At 45.7% G+C, this 25,072-nt stretch overlaps 1 protein-coding gene across 1 annotated transcript in view; it reads right to left on the reverse strand.

The window, feature by feature from the left end:
- Positions 1 to 13,726: 13,726 nt before the first annotated feature.
- LOC142570812 (uncharacterized) overlaps positions 13,727 to 25,072 on the reverse strand; it is a 143,732-nt gene continuing 132,386 nt past the window's right edge. The window contains exons 3-4 of the mRNA XM_075679132.1: positions 16,009 to 16,091; positions 13,727 to 15,558 (exon numbers count right to left, since the gene is read on the reverse strand). Coding sequence (XP_075535247.1) covers positions 15,129 to 15,558; positions 16,009 to 16,091 — 513 coding nt within the window. The 3' untranslated portion in view covers positions 13,727 to 15,128. The remainder of the gene's footprint in view (positions 15,559 to 16,008; positions 16,092 to 25,072) is intronic.

Below are 25,072 nucleotides of genomic sequence, written 5' to 3' on the forward strand. Positions count from 1 at the left end.
CAGCAAGCTGATATTCCGAGCACGCCCGAACTGAATAAACTTGAGTCTGTAACGTTAAAGGCGCCAGATACTGGAGAGGAAACGCCCGACGCGGGAAAGTTAGAAGAGCTATCTACTGATTTGCTCATCGCGCCTACGTCAGACGGACTTGATAGGTTGCTAAAAGTCAGCCGGACGGCTTTGATAGCCGAGCAAAAAAAGGATGGCAGCCTGGAAAACGTGCGCTGCAATGTCAAAGAAGGTATCGCCAGGAAAACTGCGCGTTTTGTGGAAAGAGGTGGAGTCCTGTACCGGAAGTATCTAGACCGAAGAGGAGTGGAGTTCGATCAGCTGGTCGTGCCTCAATGCTATCGTCAGGATCTGTTGCGCTTGTCACACGGGGGTTCGTGGTCCGGACACCTAGGAGTTAAGAAAACTAAGGACCGTCTCTTGCAAGAGTACTATTGGCCAGGGTGTTTTCGGGACGCAGACCATTTCGTGAGGACATGTGACACTTGTCAGCGGGTGGGCAAACCAGGGGACAAATCGAGGGCGCCGTTGAAATTGGTACCTATCATAACGGAGCCTTTTAGACGGCTCGTTATTGATACTGTGGGACCTCTGCCGGTAACAGCCACGGGGTACAGACACATTTTGACTGTGATCTGCCCAGCGACAAAGTTCCCTGAAGCAGTGCCGCTTAAAGAACTCAGCTCAGTTGAGATAGTTAATGCACTACTGTCCATATTTGCGCGAGTTGGTTTTCCTGCGGAAATCCAATCAGATCAGGGCACAGTGTTTACTAGCGCTTTGACGACAACTTTTCTCGAAAGGTGTGGGGTAAAGCTGTTACACAGCTCAGTGTACCACCCACAGTCGAATTCCGTTGAGAAGCTCCACTCCGTCATGAAGCGCGTGTTGAGAGCCTTGTGTTTTGAACATCAAACTGACTGGGAGCTGTGTCTGCCTGGGGTGATGTTTGCTTTAAGGACCGCGCCGCATGCGGCTACGGGGTTTTCGCCAGCTGAACTGGTGTACGGTCGCTCGCTTCGATCTCCGCTTCGCATGCTTCGAGAATCATGGGAAGGTAGGGGCGACGACCCAGTCGTGGTGGAGTACGTGCTTAAGCTCCTCGAACGCTTAAGAAGGGCACAGGAGTTGTCAGGTGAAGCAATGACAAAGGCCCAGCAGAGGGCCAAGGTTTATTATGATCGGACAGCCAGGGCCCGTCGTTTTGAGGTTGGCGATGAGGTCATGATATTGCGCACATCGCTAAACAACAAACTAGACGTGCAGTGGGAGGGCCCAGCACGAATTGTTCAGAAACTGTCGGACGTTAGCTACGTGGTAAGTCTGCCAGGAGAGCGGAAAGCACAGCAAGTTTACCACTGTAATCTGCTCAAACCTTATAGACAAAGGGAAGCAGTGGTGTGCATGATGGTAAACGTTCCTGAAGAGCTTCCGGTCGAGCTTCCGGGACTAGGCTCAGTGACGAACAGGGAAGACACCGGTCAAGTCATTAGTGACCTTATCAGTAAAGCACCGCTGTCGCCCGAGCAGAAAACCGAACTACACCAGCTATTACAAGAGTTTCAAGGTCTGTTCTCTGAGAGGCCTGGTAGGACTTCTGTACTTACTCATGATATTGAACTTACCTCCCCAGAGCCAGTACGATCCAAGGCGTATCGGGTGTCACCCCGCCAGAGCGATATTATGGAGGCTGAGGTAAAGAAAATGCTACAGCTCGGTGTTATTGAGGCAGGTGAGAGTGATTATACCTCCCCTTTGATTTTAGTTGAGGTACCGGGCAAGGAACCTCGTCCTTGCGTCGACTACCGCAGGCTTAATTCCATCACTAAGGATCAAATTTATCCGATCCCTAACATCGAGGAGCGCCTTGAGAAAGTTAGTAGCGCTCAGTTTATTTCCACCCTAGATCTTGTCAGGGGTTATTGGCAGGTTCCACTTACAGAAGAGGCTAGTAGGTATGCGGCGTTCATTTCACCAATGGGAACATTCCGTCCTAAAGTGTTGAGTTTTGGTTTGAAGAACGCGCCATACTGTTTTTCAAGTCTCATGGATAAAGTGTTGCGGGGACAGCAAGAATTCGCTTTACCGTATCTAGACGACGTAGCGATATTCTCCGCATCCTGGTCTGAGCATATGGCACACTTGCGGGCAGTGCTAACCCGCCTGCGCGAAGCGGGCTTGACAGTCAAGGCTCCTAAGTGCCAGTTAGCACAGGCCGAGGTTGTCTACCTCGGTCACATGATTGGTCAGGGTCGTCGCCGCCCCTCTGAAATAAAAGTGGCCGCTGTGCGAGACTTTCCGCAACCGCGCACAAAGACCGATATTCGGTCGTTCTTGGGTGTCGCCGGCTACTATCAGAGGTACATCCCTAGGTACTCTGATATCGCGGCTCCCCTGACGGATGCTCTAAGAAAAACAGAGCCTCAAACAGTCGTCTGGGACGAGACCAAGGAAAGAGCTTTTAGCGCCCTAAAGAGTGCCCTAACAAGCCAGCCTGTGCTACGATCGCCAGACTATACAAAAGGGTTCATTGTTCAGTGCGATGCTAGTGAGCGAGGCATGGGCGTTGTACTGTGCCAACGGGAAAATGGAGAAGTAGAACACCCCGTCCTGTATGCTAGTCGTAAGCTGACCAGTCGTGAGCAGGCGTATAGCGCCACCGAGAAAGAGTGTGCGTGTCTCGTGTGGGCCGTTCAGAAATTGTCATGCTATCTAGCCGGCTCGAGGTTTATCATTGAGACGGATCACTGCCCTCTCCAATGGCTGCAGACCATCTCTCCCAAAAATGGCCGCCTCCTGCGCTGGAGCCTCGCTTTACAACAATATTCCTTTGAGGTGCGTTACAAAAAGGGGAGTCTCAACGGTAACGCCGATGGCTTAAGTCGAAGCCCCTAACGTAGGAATCAGCCTCAAAATTGTTTGTTACTGATGTTTTCTTCCTGAGGCAGGATTTTTTTTAACATATTGCTTTTGTTTAGTGTTTCAAAGTGATGATATGCTTTCTAGTGCAATTTTTCAATTTGTGGACGCGTTCTGAGTGATGCTAGACTACTGTAAGGAACTAGGCAGTGGTATAAAAAGGGGAAAGAGCCTGGCAGGGCTTAGTGAGGGTTGTGCCGTGCTTGCTGACTGAGCGGTTGAGTTTTCAGCGTAGTTCTAACGCTTGCCGGGAACGAGAACAAAAATGTGAACTCTCCCGAAGTCACTTTGCAGTGTCCCGTGCGAACCTGAACGAGAGAACGAGGCCTTCTCTGTGCGCTGCGCTCAAGAAACGTCAAGGGACGCCCGACTTCGGTTATGAGCATCATCGAGCGACATCCCTCCGGACAGCGGATGCAGTCCCCTGTCCATCGGGATCTCCTTCCCCCGGCGGGGCGGTCTGTTGCGTTTCGCCTGCGACACGTGGTTTTGCCGGCGCGACTGCGGCGGGGCGGCAGACATTTTGGCCCGATCGTCGTCGCCGCAACACTCATCGCCAGGTGTTTCCAGGCGCGTCTGCGGCGATGCGACCGCCTAGGGATCCTCCTCGCATTCCAGTTATTGGGCCCGAAACAGGCGATGCCAAAGCAGGGATCTCGTTCCAGTCATTGTGCCCGAAACAGGCGATGCCAAAGCAGGGACCAGCCTCTCATTACAGTCATTGTGTCCGACCGGCAGCGCCACGACAGGGTGCTACGAGATCGTGCGCAGCACCACGACAGAGTGCTACGAGATCGTGCGCAGCGCCACGACAGGGTGCTACGAGATCGTGCGCAGCGCCACGACAGGGTGCTACGAGATCGTGCGCAGCGCCACGACAGTGTGCGTCACCATTAGCCCATTGTACATTCACGTGCTCGTCTTTTGAGGGGTTCCTTCTTGCCCTCAACTGCGAGAGTATAAAAACAGCTGCCCCCGGACGCCAAAGAGGAGGGCTCCGATTTCTTCTGCTGAGTAAAGTGCTCTCCCGTCTCTCTTCTTCGGTCAACCTGACCGCCAACTCTTTGCGATGTTAAAATAAACAAGTTGTTTCGTTGTTACCAGTCGACTCATGCTTTGCCGGGACCTTCGGATGCTTCCAGTTGTACCCCAGGCCGCCAGGCCAACGCTACCCTTGGGGCTTGCGACCCAGGTACAACCACGGGCGTCAGCGCCGAGTTCCCAACAGATCGTACCAGCGGTCGGATCCCAAACAACGCGCTTGAGGGTCTCGGCGGCGAACCTGTCGGGCCGCATTTTGAGCAGCAGGCACTATAGAGGGTCTTCGCGGCGAAGTCTTTTTGTGTCATTTTCTCGAACACAAACTAAACTGTCCGCCCGGCGTCGACGGCGACCTGCGGTTTGGGCTGCTCACCGCACAGGGGTCCGCTGAGACCGACATTGCCTGTTTGCAGCCGCGCGCGTAGCTCTACGAGTCGTTTCCTCAGCAACGGTTCGTACCTGCGAAGACGCAACACAGGTAGCGAGACTACGCTGCCCACATGTCACTACGCGGCCCCTTGATACGTGTCACGGTACGATGCAAGTGGAAACAGCAGGGTCCAAAGCACTCAGTCCGCAGGAACAGGTAACAAGAATGGACTGTTTAATACCGCGCGCTAGTCACTTCTCGTTCGCTGTGTTTCTTCTAAATGGCGATGTGTCTTCTTTTCCTCATTGTACTTGCCGCCCTACAGACGCGAGGTTTTCCTACCTTTCAAAGGATGCATCGTCCCAATGTGAAAGTTAAGCGTGTGTGTGCACTAAGCATTAAAACGCGAATCACTTGGATAAGTATGGCGTTATACGCAGCAAAATATGTGACTGCAATGCTAAGTGAGCATGTATCGACGCTACGCGGCGCGCCTGTGACATCGCGTGACTTCACGCGTGCTATAGGCGGTAGCTGCGACGGACACCATCGCCAACCGAAACGGCTATTGGAACGAACCCATAACGGCTTAAGCTGCAAAAGTGACTCCCGTCAAAACAAATAGAGAAGAAATCTGGGAGCTGGAAGAGAAAGACGAGATACGCTGCGGGTCATGGTCATCTGTATAGCGCTTTGAATAAACTTAAGAGGGCCGGCCCGCGGCACGCTCAATTTTGTCAACGTACGCGTTTTTTCTTTGAACGATCGATGTAAATTTGTCCTTGCCGAGTCGTGCGTGATAACATGTGCCCGCTGTACAACGCTGTATAAAGCTTTGTATTAGGTCTAAACTATAGGCCCAGTAGACTTCAGTTAATCCACCCTCGTTTGATTCGACGTTTAGTTTATTTTGAATGCACTATAGAAAGTCTCAGTGAGAAACCATACAAAGCTATAGAAGAAAAACTTGTTTAGTTCGAAGGCTAAAGCATGCCTCTTCTGTTAATTCAACTACCACTGACGTGCCATCCTACGTGCAGCGGTCGCTAAAGCTTCAAAACAGGAAATTCTGCAGACAGCGCTATTGCTCCCCGACGACAGTGACGGTAGCGACCTGTCCTGTAATGACGGTGGCGATTTGCGCTGTGTACCCGGGGCGGTGTCTGTTTTGAGCATTTTGTCAGCGCCAAAGGCATTGTCGAGGTCCGCGGGCCACTAACTGACGATGACATTATAGTTATTGGAATAATGCACCGAAGTTGTCGGTCCACGACGACAGGCTGCTTCAAGCAATAAGATAATATTTGAATTCATTACTTTTGCCGACGTTTGTTAATTCAACCTTTCAGACAACTCGACCAAATCTTGCAGTCCCACAAGGTTTGAATTAACGAGAGTATGTCTGCATTAACGAGAGTATGTCTGTATTAACGAGAATCCTGTCTGCTCCTTTCTGTGCCTGTGTCACTTCGCGCTACATTCCAAGATCATGTTAACGAGAGTCAACTGTAGTACTGTATCGTAATGTACTGTATTTCCGAGGGATATCGTATACGTAAACATGAGAACAGTCCGTGTATTCTGTTCACCCGTTGTTGAGTTCAGCGTCGGTTTTATTGTTTTACTGCGGAACGAATAGGCGAAACTGGTCTGTATTGGGCAAAATGAAAAAAAAAAAATGTTCCATGTACTTATGTATCTATACTGTCGTGCTTCGAGGTTCCGCTTGCTCGTGACTGGACACGCTGCTTTCGCAGTCATCCAAAACTGCCGCACGTATTTCGTAGCAACGCATACGCCAAGAAAAAGCAGCCAGGCCGTGGTTATCTATATATATATATATATATATATATATATATATATATATATATATATATATATATATATATATATATATATATATATATATATATATATATATATATATATATTGACACGTGTACTTATCTTTATCGGGCGACCACGTTTCGCCGCTTAACAAATGTAATCGCACAGCGAGGGACGCGCCTGCATGTATCCGACGTTTCTGGAAAGTTATCGATGCTTCTACCCGGCTGTCTGTTGTCGCCGAACCTTGTGTTATCTGATTCCATCGCGTAACGCGAATGGTGTAGAACATTGTGGAAGGCACGCGGGTCCGAACGATTAGTCTGGAACATTCGACGACTGCTCTATAAAAGCCGACGCGCTTGACCCGCTGAGCAGATTTTACGACGATCGCCGACTGTGTTCGCCGCTCTCGTTGTGCTTTAAGTGTAGCCTGTTTCGTGGGCACAGGTTCGCCCAATAAAAGCTAGTTTTTGCTTTCACAGTTTTGCTACTGTGTTCTTTGACGTCACGACCACGTGACAATATATATATATATATATATATATATATATATATATATATATATATATATATATATATATATATATATATATATAGGGTGTTTCAGCAAACACTAAAAAATCTTTAACAGCTGCTTATGGCAGATATCACAATTCTAGTTCATGAACTGGTCTACTCGAAGCGGCGGACAATACTTGCCCAAAAAATTGAGATGCAAAATCGAGTAACGAATAAAAATTTACTAATGATGTTTTTAACTAATTACATTATGACCCATATTGCAATTTACAAATTATAGCCGTGGAGTTCGCAAGGCGGGATCCACTTGGAACAAATTTTCAAGATGACACCGGTTTGGAGATATAAATTCCTGAACTTTGAGGACAAATGCATTGGCATTCCAGTTAATTTGCACTGAAGTTAATGCACTGAAGCACACAAGTAACTACTAGAAGGCCAATGCATTTCTCTGCAAAGTTAGGGAATTTATATCTCCAAACTGGTGTCATCTTGAAAATTCGTTCCAAGTGGATCCGCCTTGCGAAGTCCACTGTTAGAATTTGTAAATTGCAATATGGATCATAAGATAATAATTGTAATTATGGGGTTTAACGTGCCAAAACCACTTTCTGATTATGAGGCACGCCGTTGCGGAGGACTCAGGAAATTTCGACCACCTGGGGTTCTTTAACGTGCACCTAAATCTAAGTACACGGGTGTTTTCGCATTTCGCCCCCATCGAAATGCGGCCGCCGTGGCCGGGATTCGATCCCGCGACCTCGTGCTCAGCAGCCCAACACCATAGCCACTGAGCAACCACGGCGGGTTATGGGTCATAAGATAACTAGCCTAAAAACATAATTATTGAATTATTCTTAATTACTAAATTTCGCATTTCAATATTTTGTGCAAGTAGTGTCCGCCGCTGCGAGTATAGACCGCCTCATAAACTAGAATTGAGCAATCTGCCACCGGCAACCTTTAAAAAATTTTGAAAGTGCTCGCTGAAACACACTATATAATATATATACACACACGTGTGTGTGTATGTGTGTGTGCATGTGTGTGAAGGAAGTAGTCATGATGCGGTGTTTAAAAAATTGAAAGTTCTGGCGCACGTGGAAAAGCAAAAAAAAAGCAAGAAAAAAAAATTTAATTTCGATGTTCCACTAGCGGTCCGGCCGAAAAGTCGAAATAAAGCTATACATATATATACATACAGGGTGTCCCACGTAACTAGAGCCGAATATAAAAATGTGCAAATGCCGCGTAGCTGTACTGAAGCAAGGTAATGTTGTTTGCCGTCGCTTTGAAATTCTCAAATCATGTTTTGCATTGCGTCTAATTACAATTAGTCTTAACTGATTAATGAACTTCTCAATTATTATAATTATATGAAAGGTGTCAGTGAGAAAATTGTAGAGCAACATGGGAAACTCCCGATACGCCTTTCTGAGGCTCGATGCGTGCACGTGCGTAAAGTTGCTCGCAATGTGCCTCGAACGTCCAGTCGCACGGCAGTTTTGCATGCATTCGCGGGCTTGTTTCACGCTCGGAAAACACTTTTATGTAGCACGTATTGAGCAACAGAAATTTGTATTGGCAGTTGCTCTTGTTGCTCTGCAGTTTTCTCATTAAGACTTTCCATCTAATTATAAATATTGAGAAGCTGATTAAATAATGAGGACTAATTATGCAATTAGACGAAGTGCACAAAATAATCTGAGTATCTCGAAGCGACGGCAAGCAGCATTACCTTGCTTCAGTTCAGCTACGTGGCATTTTCACATATTTAATGCTTGGCTCAAGTTACGTGGGACAGCCTGTATACAGGACCGTCATTTAGCTCCACTGGAGTTGTCTAAGCATACGTAAGCATCGGGTCGCTTGCTTATCTACACACATGTGACGCTACGAATGTTGTTAACCGCGATTAACGAAGCAGTAGACAGTTCAATAAATGTATGCTTTATTGGCCTTGTAGCTTATTTTGTCTCTTGATCCTACCAGTGTAAACCATTATCAACCCTTATCGGTCATTATCAACCTGATAGGACTCGACCCAACCCTTATCGACCCTTATCAACCTTTTTTAGCCGCTATATCAATATTATCAGACTCGATCCGACCCTTATCAACCCTTATCGGTCGTTATCAACCTTATAGAAATCGCTCGGACCCTTATCAACGCTTATATGTCCTTATCAACGTCATTGGACGTTATACGAGCCTTATTGGCCCTTATCAGAATTGCGCGGACCATTATAAGCCCATATCATTCTTTAGCAACTTATCCATCCGCGTAGAACTAATATCAAACGCGATAAGACCCACATAACCCTTCACCATTCCTTATCATCCTTATCAACTCATTGACTGCTTATTTGTCTTTGTTGCGCGACAACGCGGTGCAACAAATTCATGGTTCGGATATATCCGCCTTCTGCCTGCAAGTGTAAGTGTTTAGCCCGGTGGGTAAGACCATGACTCGGCTTCTGACCATCACGCGTCAGCAACGGTTTTCCTCCGTGACTAAAAGTAGAAATGCTTATGCATTAAAAAAAAAAATTAATAGTCGAACATATCATGTCAGCACCCCTTAACCTACAAACAATTAAAAAAAAACATCAAACTCCATCGGACTTTCAATTCTACATCAACTAGAAAACGACAAAAAAGAAAGCAAGCAGTAACTGAGACACACACCATTTTGCATTGCATGGGTGAGGAGCGGGGTCTAGGGTGGTTGGGGTCGGGTCTTTCGATTTTATTTCAGCCATCACATGGGTAGATTACACTCTTTCCACTCGGTCACAGGTATAGACACAACGAGTAAGGGGCACACTCGATCACGGTAGGAGCAGGCGGTTCGGCTGAGACATCACGCTGTAGCTCAGAGCGCACCATCCTCACTGCTTCTTGCAGCGCTTTGACGGAGGCCTGGAACAGTGGCGCCTCGAGACTGATTTAAGCACGCATCTCGCGTTTCGTATTTGGTGCACCGTGATTAGAGAGGCCGGGGAGAGATAGCTAGCTCCATACACTGTCATCCCTGTGACGTCACGTGGGAGCCAAACATATCATCCCAAAGCCCATTCCCACCTACATCTCTCGAATAAACACGCTGAGCGTTATGGTCAGCAAGAGTTTAGTCAGAAAATTCCTCGCGAAAGATAACGCACGTGCACGAACAAGCCCGAAATCGCGACCGGAGTCTGGCATATAGGCGTGCTCTTAGCTGCGAGTGTCGTATAGCTGGCTCCTTTGTTTTATGCTTGTCAATAAGCGACAGGTCAGTAGAGTGAGTTCAAATCAGCAACGTTATTACAGCCACTGTTGTACTGAGTCGTGATAGGATGAGAAAATGATAAAGCAACAAGAAAGGTATTGGGAACATCTAGCTGAGCTTAACTACGTATGACCCGCCGTGGTTGCTTAGTGGCTACGGTGTTGGGCTTCTAAGCACGAGGTCGCGGGATCGAGCCCTGCCACGGCGGCCGAATTTAGATGGGGGCAAAATGGGGAAACATCCGTGTACTTAGATTTAGGTGCACGTTAAAGAACCCCAGGGAGTCCAGGTTTCCGGAGTCCCCCACTACGGCGTGCCTCATAATCAGGTCGTGGTTTTCGCACGTAAAACCCCATAATTTAATTTTTAGTGGTCGCAGATATAGCGACTCGGCAATATAAAGTCAAACAAGATCTCGGCATGAAAAGCAGTAGTAGTCGCTTAAGATCGCAGGAAGAGAGGGCACGATGTACGATAACCAGAGAGAGATATATAGAAAATGAGAAGTGAAAGAAAGTACATACATGCCTACGTATTTGGGCTGCATGGCTCATGACCTGAGCTGAAGAAACAGCGCAATTGACAGAAATTCAGGAAGGGCAGACAACGGCGCTAACAGCCAATTATTCATTTTTCCAAGCAACACCGTGTAGTGTCTGCTCAACACGAAAAAAACTGAAATGAAAAAAAGAAAAAGAAACTAGAATAAAGAAAGGCAAGCAGGAACAGTTCTTTCTTTTCGTTCGAGGTCCAAATTGAATCCGTTGGCAGTAAATCATTAAGTGCTCACGCCGCATTTTGCTTTGAGGCGCCTCCTGTTCCCGCACTTTTACTCTTTCTTGGATACATAAAAAAAAAAACATAGAAGGTACGCCTAGCACGTTGTAAACGTTGAAAAGAGCAGCAATACTCGATGTATTAACATCATCAAACCAATGGAGTACCTTGCCGCTTGAAATGGTTGGTTGGCTCAAACGTCTTTGTTTCGAGGAAAGGGGGGGGGGGGGTAGGTAACAAGAAAGCATGGATTCCGATGCCTGTCACCGAAACTTCACTATAAACGTAATGACGCACGTATTGGATTCTGTGACGGACGCTACCATTCGTGAGTAGCGCACGTGTTGGCAACCATGCGAACCTCAGAGCCCAGACCTAACTTCAAGTGACCGGGAAAAATTACCTAGCTGTATGCTGCAGAAAACATTACACACTAGACCGGAACAAGATGGTAAGCGGTTAACGCAGACAGGTTAATGCACTTTGCACGAAGAGGTTGCCAGAGTTCTGGCAGCTGCGCAAGAGGGGGGGGGGTTAGGGGGAGGCGGGAGTTGGAGGGTATACGTCCACGTCAAACAGTTCCAGTTCCAGCAGCGTTTGCTCTGCCACCGAGTCTCGCGGACCTTACCGAAGCTCGACGTAAATGATCTGCAAATGAAATCACGTGCTGAGAAGACAAGTGGTCCCGAAACAAAAGCGCGAGTACCTTCCCCGCACCCCCCTCCCACTCTCTCTCTCACTCTCCTCAGAGAGAGAGAGAGAGAGAGATAGAGAGAGAAGAAAAGCAACCCTGCTTAGGTCGCAGCAGGTGCTTTTCGCGGCGGGTGCTTCATGCTTCGGTCTTGTTCGCTTGCCGAATCAGCTTTTGCAGTTCCAATGAAGCAGTGTGCTCTGATCACGTGACCCGAGCAACTCGTAGAATTCTGAACCTATATGGGGTCTGTTTTTCTGTGCGTGTCCATGCGTGCGCAATATTCGCAGTAACCCAATTTTTTCCCCTTCACCGTCTGGAATACCGAACTTTGCTAGTTAATCAGGTATACGCCGACATACTTGTTTATTGGTAAAGCCATCGGTTTGTTTTTCGATCGCCGTCCGACTGCAGTCGTCATCATGTTATTTCGAAGGGGTTCTCGCTTTCGAGCTCGCGCAGCAGTTCGAGTGTACTTGTAATACATTTCTTTTGCGTCTTGCTCAATCGGCGCGCTCTACTAGAGGTGTCGCAGGACTGAAAGAGAAATTTTTGCTTTCGAAGTTGAGTTAATGAAATACTGGGGTGTCAAGTGCCAAAATTATGAGGCGCGCCGTAGTACGGAGCTCCGGATTAATTTTGACCACCTGGGCTTCCTTTAACGTGCACGAAATGCACTACACACGTACGTTTTTGCATTCCGCCTCCCAACGCCACCGCGGTCGGGACCGAACCCGAGACCTCGAGCTCAAGCTCATCAGCGCGAGGACATAGCCAATGGGCTACCGCGGCGGGTGGTTTCGAAGTTACAAGTGCATTCCACTCGCCGATGACGTATGCGATCCACACCCTGGTCCACCCCACAAACTTATGTTCTCCAAATGCAGTAGGAAACCAAAGAAACCCAACCATTCGCGACCTTGCCGCCTAACTGGTGCTTAGGTGACTTTATGGTGGGAATTATTATCATCATTGTCATCAGTCTCGGAATTACGGTCAGGTCAGTTCCTTCGCCTCACGCGCTTCTCTTTGCCTTCCCGTTCTGTGTGCGTTGTCCTTGAAATGCGCTAATTTTCCACGTCGGTACTGTTCTTTTCGCTTGCGATTTCCGCACATTCAGATCAGTCCACGTGAGTTATTGCTCCCTTTGACTGAATGCATGCCAGTGCATTAGGAAGACTAAAGAAACTGGGGAGGAGGGGTGGTGGTTAAATGTTGGACGTAAAGTGAATGTAGTGGTTTATATTTACTTAACGTAACGCGACGCTGAATTTTAACTCCATAGCCAATGAGATCGATTCCTCCTATGAGTACCTTGCCACTTCGAAAAGCCGATTTCTAGGAAGGACGCTTTCAGTGTAGTTTGAGTTGTGACTATCGTTAAAGCATTCAATAAACGTTTATTGCTGAAGTCAGCTATCTGTGCCTAATACAGAAAAGGGCGCAGCTGTTAGCAAATTATAATACAATGACATTTCTCACCACTCTACGCGCATGCCCATTACATTTTCGTTTCTATTTCCTGCTTTATGCATCACGTGGAGTAAGTTAGTATATGCATGTTGTCTGTACTACAACCAAGCACCATCTAAGCATTTGAACTTCATATCGCTTTATTCGGGTTGTTCGAAACGGAAGGCGGACCAGAAAACTCCACACAACGAAAGATGTACAGTTCATTTAAGTTGTGCTGACAGAAGGAAGGAAGGTGTCGATAGAGAATGAGCATTCTCAGTGGCAAAGTGCACACGAAGGATCACAATGCTGGGTGCACACGAATAGAGGTGTGCGAGCTGGCCCATAGAAATGCATGCGTGTGCGGCTGAGCCTTCGTCATTTGAACAAAGCGGTGCGGTGCATCTGGGACAACCTGTCATCCGCGTATACTCCGTGGCCTGTCTTCGCCTTCATCTTGCTATTTACGCCCGGTTCCCTCAGTGTTCTTTAATCTCGTCTGTGGGGCCGAACAAACTGAGCGGCGCAGTCACTTGACTACTTTCTTCTCGAAGAAGACGTGGTGTCTTTCATTTAAAACACGCGCAGTTTCAACCGTAAAGTATTCGCAGGGTGTGTCGAATGTTGCTGTTCGTCACAGGGTCACTCACAAAAACTACGGCCTTCATTACAACTTCCAGAGGGCATTGCGTTTATCTGCTAGCACCCGGGAAGATCCTCACATTGGTTGCCTTGGCTGACGGTGAACCAAGTTTGCCGTCGTGCACTGCGCCTTTTCAGGATATCTCTCCTTGCGTGGCTTCATGTAACATCCTCCCCCCCCCCCCCACTTGTTGTACAGCTTCGCAATATTCCGAGCGACCAAGTCACAGTGACAGTGGGTAGAAGTTACGTCATTTCAAGTCTACAGACCAGTGCGTCTTCGTTCCTCATGATCCGTTATAGTCACTACCATTTCGCCAACAGGCTACCTCGCTTTTTAACTCGCAACATGAAGTGTATTCGCCGTCGCCGGCTTGAATTCTGCAATACTGGTGACCGTTGTATGTATATAGTCGACCGCGTGTCATCATCAGTGCAAAATGATGTGGAAGTCAAAACCTGTCGGTTCCCTTCCAGCAACTTCACTAACTGAAATGGAATGAGATCGAAATGTAGTGATACACATGCAACAAGCAGAAAACATTAAAGACGTTACGATCTTTTGTCTACAACAGTGCACGGCGTCACATCACCCAAGTCGCAATCAAAATACAACCCATATACGTCAGCAGCTGCCGCGAAATCAACAATATGCAGCCCCGGGGCCGCTGTACTGGATTGAGCGCGCTACTATATACCAGCCTTACTTAAACGCTCACAAGCGCCTCGTAGCTCCAGGTGATGCAGGCCCACTTCTCGGTGCACGAATACGTTCGTGACGGCGACGATTATTGTATATGACACGACGAAGACCGGAAACGACAGCCGCTTTATGCGCTGTACTCTCCGACATTGCATTCAATGAACACAGCAGGAGTTTTGATTGTATGCACGTGCCAACCTGGCATGCGTGTTTTTGATATGTGAGTATTTTCGGTTGTTCCAACGGGGGCGTAAACGCACGGAAGAACCGCGGCGTGCGGCGTTGGAGTGCGAACCGTTCACATCTTACGAGACACGGACATCGAGACGTACGTGTCGTCTGGTGCATCTGAATGGCACAGTCATCTGGGCATGGCTGAAGTCGCTAGAGAAGCTTTCGGCGCTTTCGTAGGTTGAGTGGACGCGAAGTAATCGTCTCGGTGAGCCTCTCGGCCGCGTGCACTGCTCGATCACGGTGCCATGCATGCTGCGTGTTGCGAAAGGTTCAGTGACTCGGATGGGAATAATGAGTCAGCGTACAGCACTGACCAGTGATGGAGCTGGAGGAGTACAGGGAAGCTTAGCTGGCACGACAGAACATGAGATAACGAGAGCGCCGGTTGCTGGCCTTCGCCTATCACTTACTGTTTCTACCGTCCGTTTAGCAGCTCCGAGTTTTACTTACACCTCGAACGTATAGACCTTTCCATACCAAACGACAGTGACAAAATGCTTGTGCATCTTTTGACACGCGCTGAAAGTCTCACGACGCGTCAGTCGTCACAGCACGTGCGCGTCCAACAGTTGGGCGTCAGCAGCAGCGGTACTGCGCTATTCTCCGGACAGGTCCACGCCAGGTCTCGCCACGTCGTCCTCCAGGCGGGAGAAAGGGAGACAGGAAATCAAGGCCTGCTGGCGAGCAGGCTGAGCGGGTACCCTCTGGGCCGGTGCACCTGGCAGGAGCATCCGCTGCGGTAGCGGATGTAGTCGAGCCGCCAGGGCCCATCGGACTGGAACTCGCGCACCAACGCGTACATGTAGCTGTAGGTCTGGACGCAGCGCGATTGTGCTTCGTATTTGGAGCGGACGTAGCGGCAGGGCCGGCCCTTGACTTGCTCCCGGCACGACGTCTGGTAGAAGCGTTGCGTGGCGTTGGGCTCTCGGTACAGCTCCAGGATGCGGCCCGTGATGGAGACGCCGCCGAGTGGCTGGATGGCCTCAGTCACGGACGGGCAGCATTCGGCCGAGCGCACGTAGCCTAGATCGGGGGGACCTGAGGGTGGCGCCGTCGGGTCGCGTCGCCGAGGGCGAGGCCACTCCAGAGGAAGGTCCCTGCGTCAATCACGCATGCCCTCCATAAGTCGCGCCTTGACGATTTTGCGACTGTCGTCGCCACATTAGTGGGGATCGCATGCAGTGCAATGGCGGGCTTTACTCTTTGACAGACTCAGCCAGAAATTTCAAAAGGGCAATATGAAGTTGCTGCCGGGTAGCGGGGAACTTTGGGCATTCTTCAGCTACATCGAGATCGGCCAGAGTGCTTCTCAATGTTTAAAGTTGCAAATAGAGGGGAGATTGCAGGAGTCGCAACACAGCGACATCTCTTGTAACTCGCCCAGTGGTTTGAAAATTTTGACAGGGGATACACATGGGAGACGTTGGGGGTCGTATCTTTCGGTTTGAAAAAGGGAAGTGATTTCCATCCTTTGTTACAATGGCTACACAAAACAGGAGTCCAGAGATAACGCCACTGTTCTTACGAAGCGCGACCGCTATACTCACAGAAGACGCCTATTCTTCCTGGGAGCGGCTCTGCCATGGGCTTCTGTGGCGCGGGAAAGTAGGCAGGTCGCCAGCGACACCACCTGCAGACGCCAAGCAGAACAGACACTATGTCATAAAGGAAGGTACACATAGTGGACTCTCTTGCAAGCGTTCTGCAGACGCGGTTAAGTTTAGATTAGAGAACCAGACAGGCGGATGGATAGCAGCATAAAACGCCAAGCTTCTGCTAATCCGTCTAGCGTAGGCGACAGTAAAGGCTGTGACTCCTCTGGCCACGTGACAAATCATAAGCACGGCCAACAGTGAGGAAGTTGAAGTAATCGCAGGCGATGCCCTTTCCACTTTCACTAGTTTTCTTCCTCTTCTTGAACGGATTTCAAACTGAACTGCGGGCTTAATTGCACTGGTTGCACGGCTTCACCCTGATCAGAGCATATACCAGTTCTATTGTGGTAGCCTGCTTCGTCGGAACCAGGCAGTAAAACAGGTGCTTTTCGCCTGGTCGACCATGTGACTCGGCGCCACATATTTGCTTACCATCGCAATATTCGTTGTGGAACTGTGTTACTGTACCAATACACTCGATCGTATACATCGGTTTATCGTCATCGAGTGTTAATAGGACACTGAAGGTAAATATGAAATCATCATAAAGTAACTGACAGGTGTTTCTAAATCTCAAAATTGTCAGTTTTCCCTTCAGAGAGAGCTTTCACATTCGATAAGTTGATGCGAACATATATAGGTCGCCATTGATGTCATCACTATGAGAATAAGGAAAGAGTTCGCATGACGTTCGCCCTAGTCAGCCGCTGATAAAAGGAATATTAGTTGCACTTGAACATGAAAGCACATGCCGTTTGAGAAAATTTATAAATTTTTACACGCGAACACTTGTTTTCATACATGATGATGATGATCATGACGTGAGCATCTCCTTGAAATGGTGGTACACGCCACCAAGCTCTTTCCTTGAAGCTTTCTGGTATATTTAAACCTTTAACTATCTTCATGCACTAAGCTACATTATTCACAGTTGAAAGTTCGCTTCATTGCATGTTATGCCTTCATTTTCACTGCCAACATTCCAGCCGACTTTGACTGTAGCCTTTCCAACCATTTCGTTCATGTTTTCCCTGATGTCCTAAAACCTAAAGCCTCGGCCAAGCCCATTGATTCCACATTTATCGCTGGGTGGATACTTGGACATTCTGACATTATACGATCAATGGTTTCGGCACCATCTTCACACGATATGCGAGGGTCATCACCATCTGAAAATTTTGGCTTATAACTACGCGCTCTCAGACACTCTGATCTGGCTTCGAACGGTACGGCACAGCCATTTGATTTACCATAAAAAATGTTCCTTTTTGATCTTTTTTTTGCTGTTCAATATAGCTTTATATAACTACTTCGTGGCTCCTATCAAGTACGTTGTTTCCACATCTCTGGCTTACATTTAACATCCTTTTCTATGTCGCGGTCCGCCACTTTAGCTTAATATTTGCCGGTTAGAGTCCTGGCTTGTTTCTCCACTGCGAGTCAACATTTTTCCTGTATGGGCACGCCTAAATAATTTAATTTAGCCGCCCGCCAATTTTTATTCATGTTTTGCAGTCGTCCTTCGAAGCCGATTTTGTTCTAGGCCTCTCGCGCACTTCCAAAGTCGAAGCCGTGCCTCCCTCTACAGCTTCGCTTGTGGTTTTTTTCATACACTCTAAATGCTAGCTTTTCAACGGTCCCACGGTTAATCTTCAGTCCTGAATGCACTTCATATTTTAAGCACAGCACCGAGTCACCAAGCGTGAGCTCGGTAACCATTACGACTTCTTGTAGAGCTCCTATACTAGATACACACTTTCTTCTTAACCCTCGTAGCGTTCTGTTTAATTATGACAGCGTTTCTCGTGCCTTTCGCTTTGATCACTTCACTTTTTTTATGTGTCTGGTAGCTTCGCTCAGCTACACTTGGTATCTCATTCTCCTGTATTGTGGCCAGCTGATATCAGTCATGCCATGACGCCCGATGTCGTTATACTGAAGTTAGATTCAAGAGCTTCGCCCTCGTTTCCACTTAGAGCTGCAAGAAGCTGTCTCTGTCTGCACACATGACAAATACGGTGCTGTCGGCGTACATTAAACCAGAAAAACGCTGCTTCGATCGCCTCTAGTGCCACGTCATAACCTAACTTCCTTGCCTCTAGCCTCCTCTCCATGCTTATAACGTGTACCATAAAGATGATAGGTTGCAATGGGTACCTTTCCAGATACATCCACTGCCGCGTCATTTGTTAGCCTTTCCCACGTTCCGGTATTCCCACGTATTATTCCAGTATACTTCCTTTAGATAATCTGTAGCGCTTTTCCCAAGGCCTTCCTCTATAAAACTGCTCCGCAAATTATAGTCTCCCTGTTACGTTGTCGTATGAACTGTTAAAATATATAAATGCTATACATAAAATTTACATACACGTAATAATTTCACGCATAGTATAACATAATAATATAATATACATATAAGTACATACATTGTCTGTTATCGAACCGAAAATTGTCGATCATCGCCGATTCTCGGCTCTTCTTTATTGTTTTCCGAAGCCGTGCAGGCCACAAGTGAAGACAAAATACCATTTAATTAATGTAATTGACAAACGCCTTTGCGGGTAGCGGTTAGATTGTGTTATTTGCTGATCATTGAATCGCACCGCCGACAATAATTCGTTGTGTTGGGTTTGTGTAAAAATGTTTGTTTATATAGATACGTGTTCGACCACCCATCGAGTTAGTTACTAAAATAATGGAGTTATGGGGAGAAGGCAAAGATAAAAGTGTGTCAGCAGGTGCACCAGAATATCTCCAAAAAGCGGTGCCGCTGACCGGTTTTGCAGCAGTATCATTTTCACACAAGGCTTCATCGCACGCGTACTTGTCGTTCTTGATCTCTTGGCGACTGCAGTGCGTGCAAAGCAAGGTGTGCCCTATCAGCATCTGCTCCGGAATTCCAAGTCGCATTCAGCCGACATTCCAGAGAGCTTTCACTCGATTTTACTGTGGCTGATGCGGGCGTGCAGCTGGGTGTAAACAGCTGGCCGTATACAATCCTGGACGCAGCGAGAACAATTTCTTCGACACAAGTAACACAAGCGCAAACTACATGGGTCTTGGACGGACATCCGGATCTTCCCATCAAGAAATAACCTTGCTGTCAATCCCTTCAACTGAAGACACGAATACAAGTCTTCGTAATACGAAGAAAAATGTTAATCAAGAAGACTGTCTTGTATTATAGGCTTTATTTTATTATTGTAGTATATTTCAATCAGTAAAGCCCGCAACCACCCCGTCCACTTTGCTTTAATCACGCTATGATATATATGTCTCTCTTATAATTAAGATATTTTTTTGCGCTAAAATTCACCTTTGACAGAGGTCCAATTAATTTTGTCTTAATTGGTAATTCCGTGATATTTAGTTAGGACAGCCAGGCCGTAAACATTGATTTTATTTTAGGTAATTAATGTTTGCCCAATGCCAGTTGCCTGTTCTGCATGCTGTACTGGGAAGCTGTACTGTACAATCAGTCCACAGTAAAGCTGGCCAACGCAGACTCAATAATGAACATCAGTGAGATAACGTAGTTTTATGCTGGCAGCATTATTTCTTTCTTTTTGATTTCTTTCATTAACGCGGCCGCCAGTGCTCTGTTTGCAGATTGGTGAAAAAGAAAGAAAATGAAGGTGGAATTGAGGGAAGGGCAATGTTATACTCTTATCAAGCAGAAACGCCTTGCCGAGATAAACGTCAAAATGCAGGCGGTCCGAACGCAGCGCTTCCAGTTCGTTAGGCGCGTGCTGACTCTATGCGCCCTCTGGATGTTCGCAGATCGTCGCTGGCGAAAAGTGAGAGAAATGCAACGCCTTGCTTTGGCTTTCGAAGCTGAAGCTGACTCGCTTTCTCGAGTAACGAACCGTGACAAGTGGAACGCGGTTGTCTTTATGATTCAGCTTTGGAAACGCTCTGTCGTGACTGCATATACTTCCTTCTTGTCTTGCACGCACACACTTTCATTCGTTTTGTCGCACGTCCGTGTTCGTATAGTAGCCGTTCTTTATTTTTCTGACGTCTAAATTTAAGCATTCGCCACGAAAATGTGTACGCAGAAGTTATTAACGCACTTTGGGAGTCCATCGGCTTGAAATTCGAAATGTGCAAGCTCGCAGTTCTGACACAGACCAGGCAAAGCTGCGGTACTATACACGACGGTGCCTCCCAACTTGTTCTTTCTTTCTTTCTTTCTTTCTTTCTTTCTTTCTTTCTTTCTTTCTTTCTTTCTTTCTTTCTTTCTTTCTTTCTTTCTTTTGCATGTCTGGCGCGTTCGAATTCCTTTTTGGCAATCCAGTGTCGAATTTGCATGTTTTCGCTTCACAGAGACAACCAAGAAGCACTGTGGAATGTTTCGCGCACACTGAACGACGACAACAAGACAAGGACACAAAGACCAGCGCAGTTATTATTATAAACTGCGCTGGTCTTTCTGTCCTTTTCTTGTTGTCGCCGTTTAGCGTGCGCAAAACTTTCTGCAATGAAGTCAGGCCAACTAACCCGCCTTTCAGTCTTACTGCAGCTAAGAAGCGTTAAAGCTGTTTAATGTGGCCAATTATGAGTGCAATGTTTGCATCAATAATCGACGATGCAAGCTGATGTGCGTTGCAAACGAAGCCTATTTGAGAGACGGCTGCTGTGGCCGAAGTCGAGACGCCTAGTAAATGTTTTAGTTTTGTTGCCTGCGCCTCCGTGCTAGGGAGAATCAGCGACACTCGGCAGCAAACGCGACGGGGCGACAGCCGTCGCCATTTTACTGCTAAAACCGTGTCGCGTTTTGAAAGTCAAAGTTGACATCAGCTAACGAGGAGCCGAATTCGCAAAGCCTTTCGCATGCTAGACACTCTGCAGACGCAAATTTTCCATTCTGCGTCTACAGTTCCCATTTCTCCCACAACAATTGATACACAGTCTGCAGACGATAGGCACTAAACTGAGCATTATTAAACGAGTTATTGCGCTATGTACTGACATGACAGGTTATGAGAACTCGCACTGATTCTTCTTTTCTCTTTTTTATCTTATCTTTCATTCTCTTATTTTCCGTTCTATTTACGCCGATGCAGGGTGGCTAGTCGAACGTTACTCCAGGTAGCCAGGCTGTATTCTGCTCTCATTTTTCTTCCATCCGAAGACAGGCCGTGGACTTGTTGCCCTTATGGATTTACATGTTTATGGATTATACAATGTATAGTATGGGCAATCTAGGGTTGTTACAGAATACACTGAATAGAGCTGTCAAGAGGCTCGCCATAGACTAATAGGCATATATTTTTGTACAGGATGACTCCACTTAACGCCTCGGTAGGCTGAGTCGCAGACGCGGACCAATCATATTCGTCCGAGCTTGAGATGATTGTTGCCAAATGCCAACACGAAGTTATTGTAGTCGTTTATCGTGCCCCCAGTCAAAAGCTACCAGCCTCCTTGCATAATTTTGAACGCTTATTTGAGATTAGAGGTTAGATTGCGCAAAATTTGGACGACACACACACAGAAGAGAAACACACACCACAGAGCGCTTCATTAGAACCTTTACATTCCGATAAATTATCTTGTCCTTACCTGAACTTATTAAATACCACTTAAATGACAATAGAAACGTTTTGGGTATATTTTCTGACCTAAAAAAAAGCCTGTGATACTGTCAACCGCAGCATATTATTAAACAAACTAGAATGTTATGGTTTTCGTGGAATGTGCCTAGAATTCTTTAAAAATTATCCAGAAAACCGTAAACTTCAGTCAGTGCAAATACTGATACCCGGTCCGAATTTCTTGAAACAACTATAAGTGTACCCCAAGACTCAGTTCCCGGACCAATATTTTTCTCAATATACATTAACGACCTTCCTCGTGTCATAAGATACTTTTCAATATTTATGTATGCTGACGATACAGCTCTCATATGTGCCCAAGACTCCCCGCACCATGCCTTTTTTTGTGCGAATTTAGAGCTTGATGATATCCACAAGTGGTTCTCTTTAAACAAACTATCTTTAAATGCCCAGAAAACCAAGTATATTGTTTTTAATTCACCGCGAAAAATTCTGGATGTACACTCATGTACACTCACAATAAGTAATTCAGCGCTAGAAGGAGTGAATTCTATAAAATACCTAGGCGTTATAGTTGAGGAATCTTTTAACTGGAAACCTCACGTCAACGAAGTCTGCAAGAAACTTAGTAAAGCTTGTTTTCTCTTGTACAAATGCTGAGCCATATTTGACATACCGACATTACGAATAATTTATTTCAGTATACTTCATAGCCACTTAAGTTACTGTTTAGTTACCTGAAGTCAAACATACTTCACATATCTAGAACGAGTCATAATACTCCAGAAGAGAGCAATAAGCTCTATGACAAATTCAGACTACACTGCACATACGGTACCACACTTCCGAAGCTTGAATGTCACGGCCGTTCACCACTTTAATTGATTATAAAACTGCACTAATCGTCCATTTTAGTATTATCACCAGCTATCCAGTCTGCTCATCACATTTTTTTATGTTCTCGCTACGAAAGCCGTAACAAAGTAAAAGGTAACTACCTCACTCGGCAGACAAAAAAAATATATATGGTAAGACAAAACTTACAGCTAATGAAGTCGCCGTATGGAACAACCTTCTACTAAAGCTAGAAAAGTGTACGAATTTCTTTTTAGCATTGAAAAGACATTTCCTACGTTATATATAGCCACGTAATATATTAACTGCTAAAAACATTTTTTTCAGGACGAGTAATCATTTTGAATTGACTACCATGTATAATTGTGTTGTACTTACGCTCTGTACATACATGGATGTGCTGCTCGTACAATTGTAACAGTATGCGTGGTAATATTGTGAAACTCGTCTTTATAAATGCCGGAAACATTTAAAATAGTATTGCGGAGTAGTAATCGTGTTATCACTAGTTCTCAAATGTTATAATGTCAGTAAAAATATTTTTGTTTGTATCATTCTTGTTTTGTTATGGGACACCTCGTTTTCGCAATTATACTTGAATGAATCCCAACTAGCCTCAAGCAAGAGATTGAGATGCATCATTGCAATTCCATTTTTTGTAAATTGTCAAATTATGCCAATGAAATTCAATTCAATTAACATTGCTTAGTTTTCCGCGCTGTTCTCATTCATTTTACCTGTTCCCCACAACATTGCTGGAAGTATGTAACATTATCAATTCTCTTAAAACAACCAGTCCGGGCCTCGACTTGATACGCCCCTCTAGCATTAAGCTTGTGTCTAACGAAATCTCACCTGCGTTAGCACATATAGTAAATAGACTATTTATAGATGGCAACTTTCCTAATCGCCTCAAGACAAGTAAAATAATCCCAGTATTTAAAAAAGGTGACCATAAGTGCACGAGTAATTATCGTCCTATCTGCATTTTGTCTTTCTTTAGTAAGGTCATCGAAAAACTTATACATAATCGCTTAACTAAATACTTATCCAAATTTAATCTTTTAACTCCTGATCAATTTGGTTTTCGTGACAATTTTTCAACTGAATTAGCGCTTATTACATTTACTGAGAGGGTCAAATTAGCCATCGATCAAGGCCTCTTAGTTGGTGCTCTCTTTATTGATTTCACCAAGGCGTTTGATACAATTAACCATCGTATTCTTTTAAGTAAACTTGAATCATATGGCATTTCTGGACCGCCTTTACAAATAATTCGCAACTACCTAATTGACCGATAATATATAGTCGAATTTAATGGTGTCTTGTCCTCATCAAAAACTGTAAATACAGGTGTCCCTCAGGGATCAATACTTGGGCCACTTTTATTTCTCATATTCATTAATGACTTGCCAGAAATATTAACACATGCGCACTGCCTTCTTTACGCTGATGACACCACCATTTTCGCATCTGATAAAAATTTATTTGCATTGCAGGATAAACTTAACGCTGACCTAACGAATGTTCATTCATGGTGTGTAAAAAACAAACTAACCATCAACCCATCTAAGACAACATTTATGGTATTCCATTCTTCAAAATCTTTGCACATTGACTCTATTGTAGTGTCTCTAAATAATAATGTATTTGCAAGATCCACGTCTACTAAATTTCTTGGTGTAGTACTAGATGAAAAGCTAAAGTTCCAGTGCCATATTCAATCACTTATTCAAAAAATCTCATTTGGTATTCACATCATAATAAAAACTCCCTCTTTTTTCCAGCAAACCATTCTCATGTCTTTATATTACGCGTATATACACAGTCATCTCTCATACTGCCTGTCATCTTGGGGTAATACATATACCACACATCTTCATCAGTTAGAAGTTTTGCAAAAGCAGGCATTACGATTAATTGCATTCCAATCGCATACATCTCCCTCTGCTCCAATATTCCGTTCCCTAAATGTTTTACCTTTACGCAGGTTATTCAATCATAAGCTGTCGCTGCTTATGTTTCGTCTTATAAATACCGAGTTTAATATTCCAGGTTTTAGTCGCTCTAGCCTCATCAATTATAACAACACAAGATTTTCAGCTCAACTCAATCTTCTTCTTCCAAAAGCAAGAACTAACTATGGGAAATTTACCGTCGCGTTTTCAGGCATTTCTGTTTGGAATTCTATACCATCTGACATGAAGACATCTACATTATTATCATTCAAGCGTAGAACGAAGGAGCATTTCATGAACACTTTATCTGACGCGTAACATAATTTAACAAACCTAGAATTAATTAGTATGTTGTTCACTTTAACATTACGCAATGTACTTTTCAATTACCGAGTTACTAAATTTTGCCTTAATTGATACTTCTCCTCGTTGTTAGCTTTACGTGCCATTTATCCTCGTTTGAATTGTTGCATGTTATTTTTAAGATTTCTTCAATTATTTTTCTTCTTTTTAACTCTGTGTATATACCTGTGATATTGTTAAGAGATTTTTTTTCTATCTTATCGTGTATTTCCGATGTAGAAA

This window comes from Dermacentor variabilis, chromosome 2 (genome assembly GCF_050947875.1).
Source record: "Dermacentor variabilis isolate Ectoservices chromosome 2, ASM5094787v1, whole genome shotgun sequence".
Lineage (NCBI taxonomy): Eukaryota > Metazoa > Arthropoda > Arachnida > Ixodida > Ixodidae > Dermacentor > Dermacentor variabilis.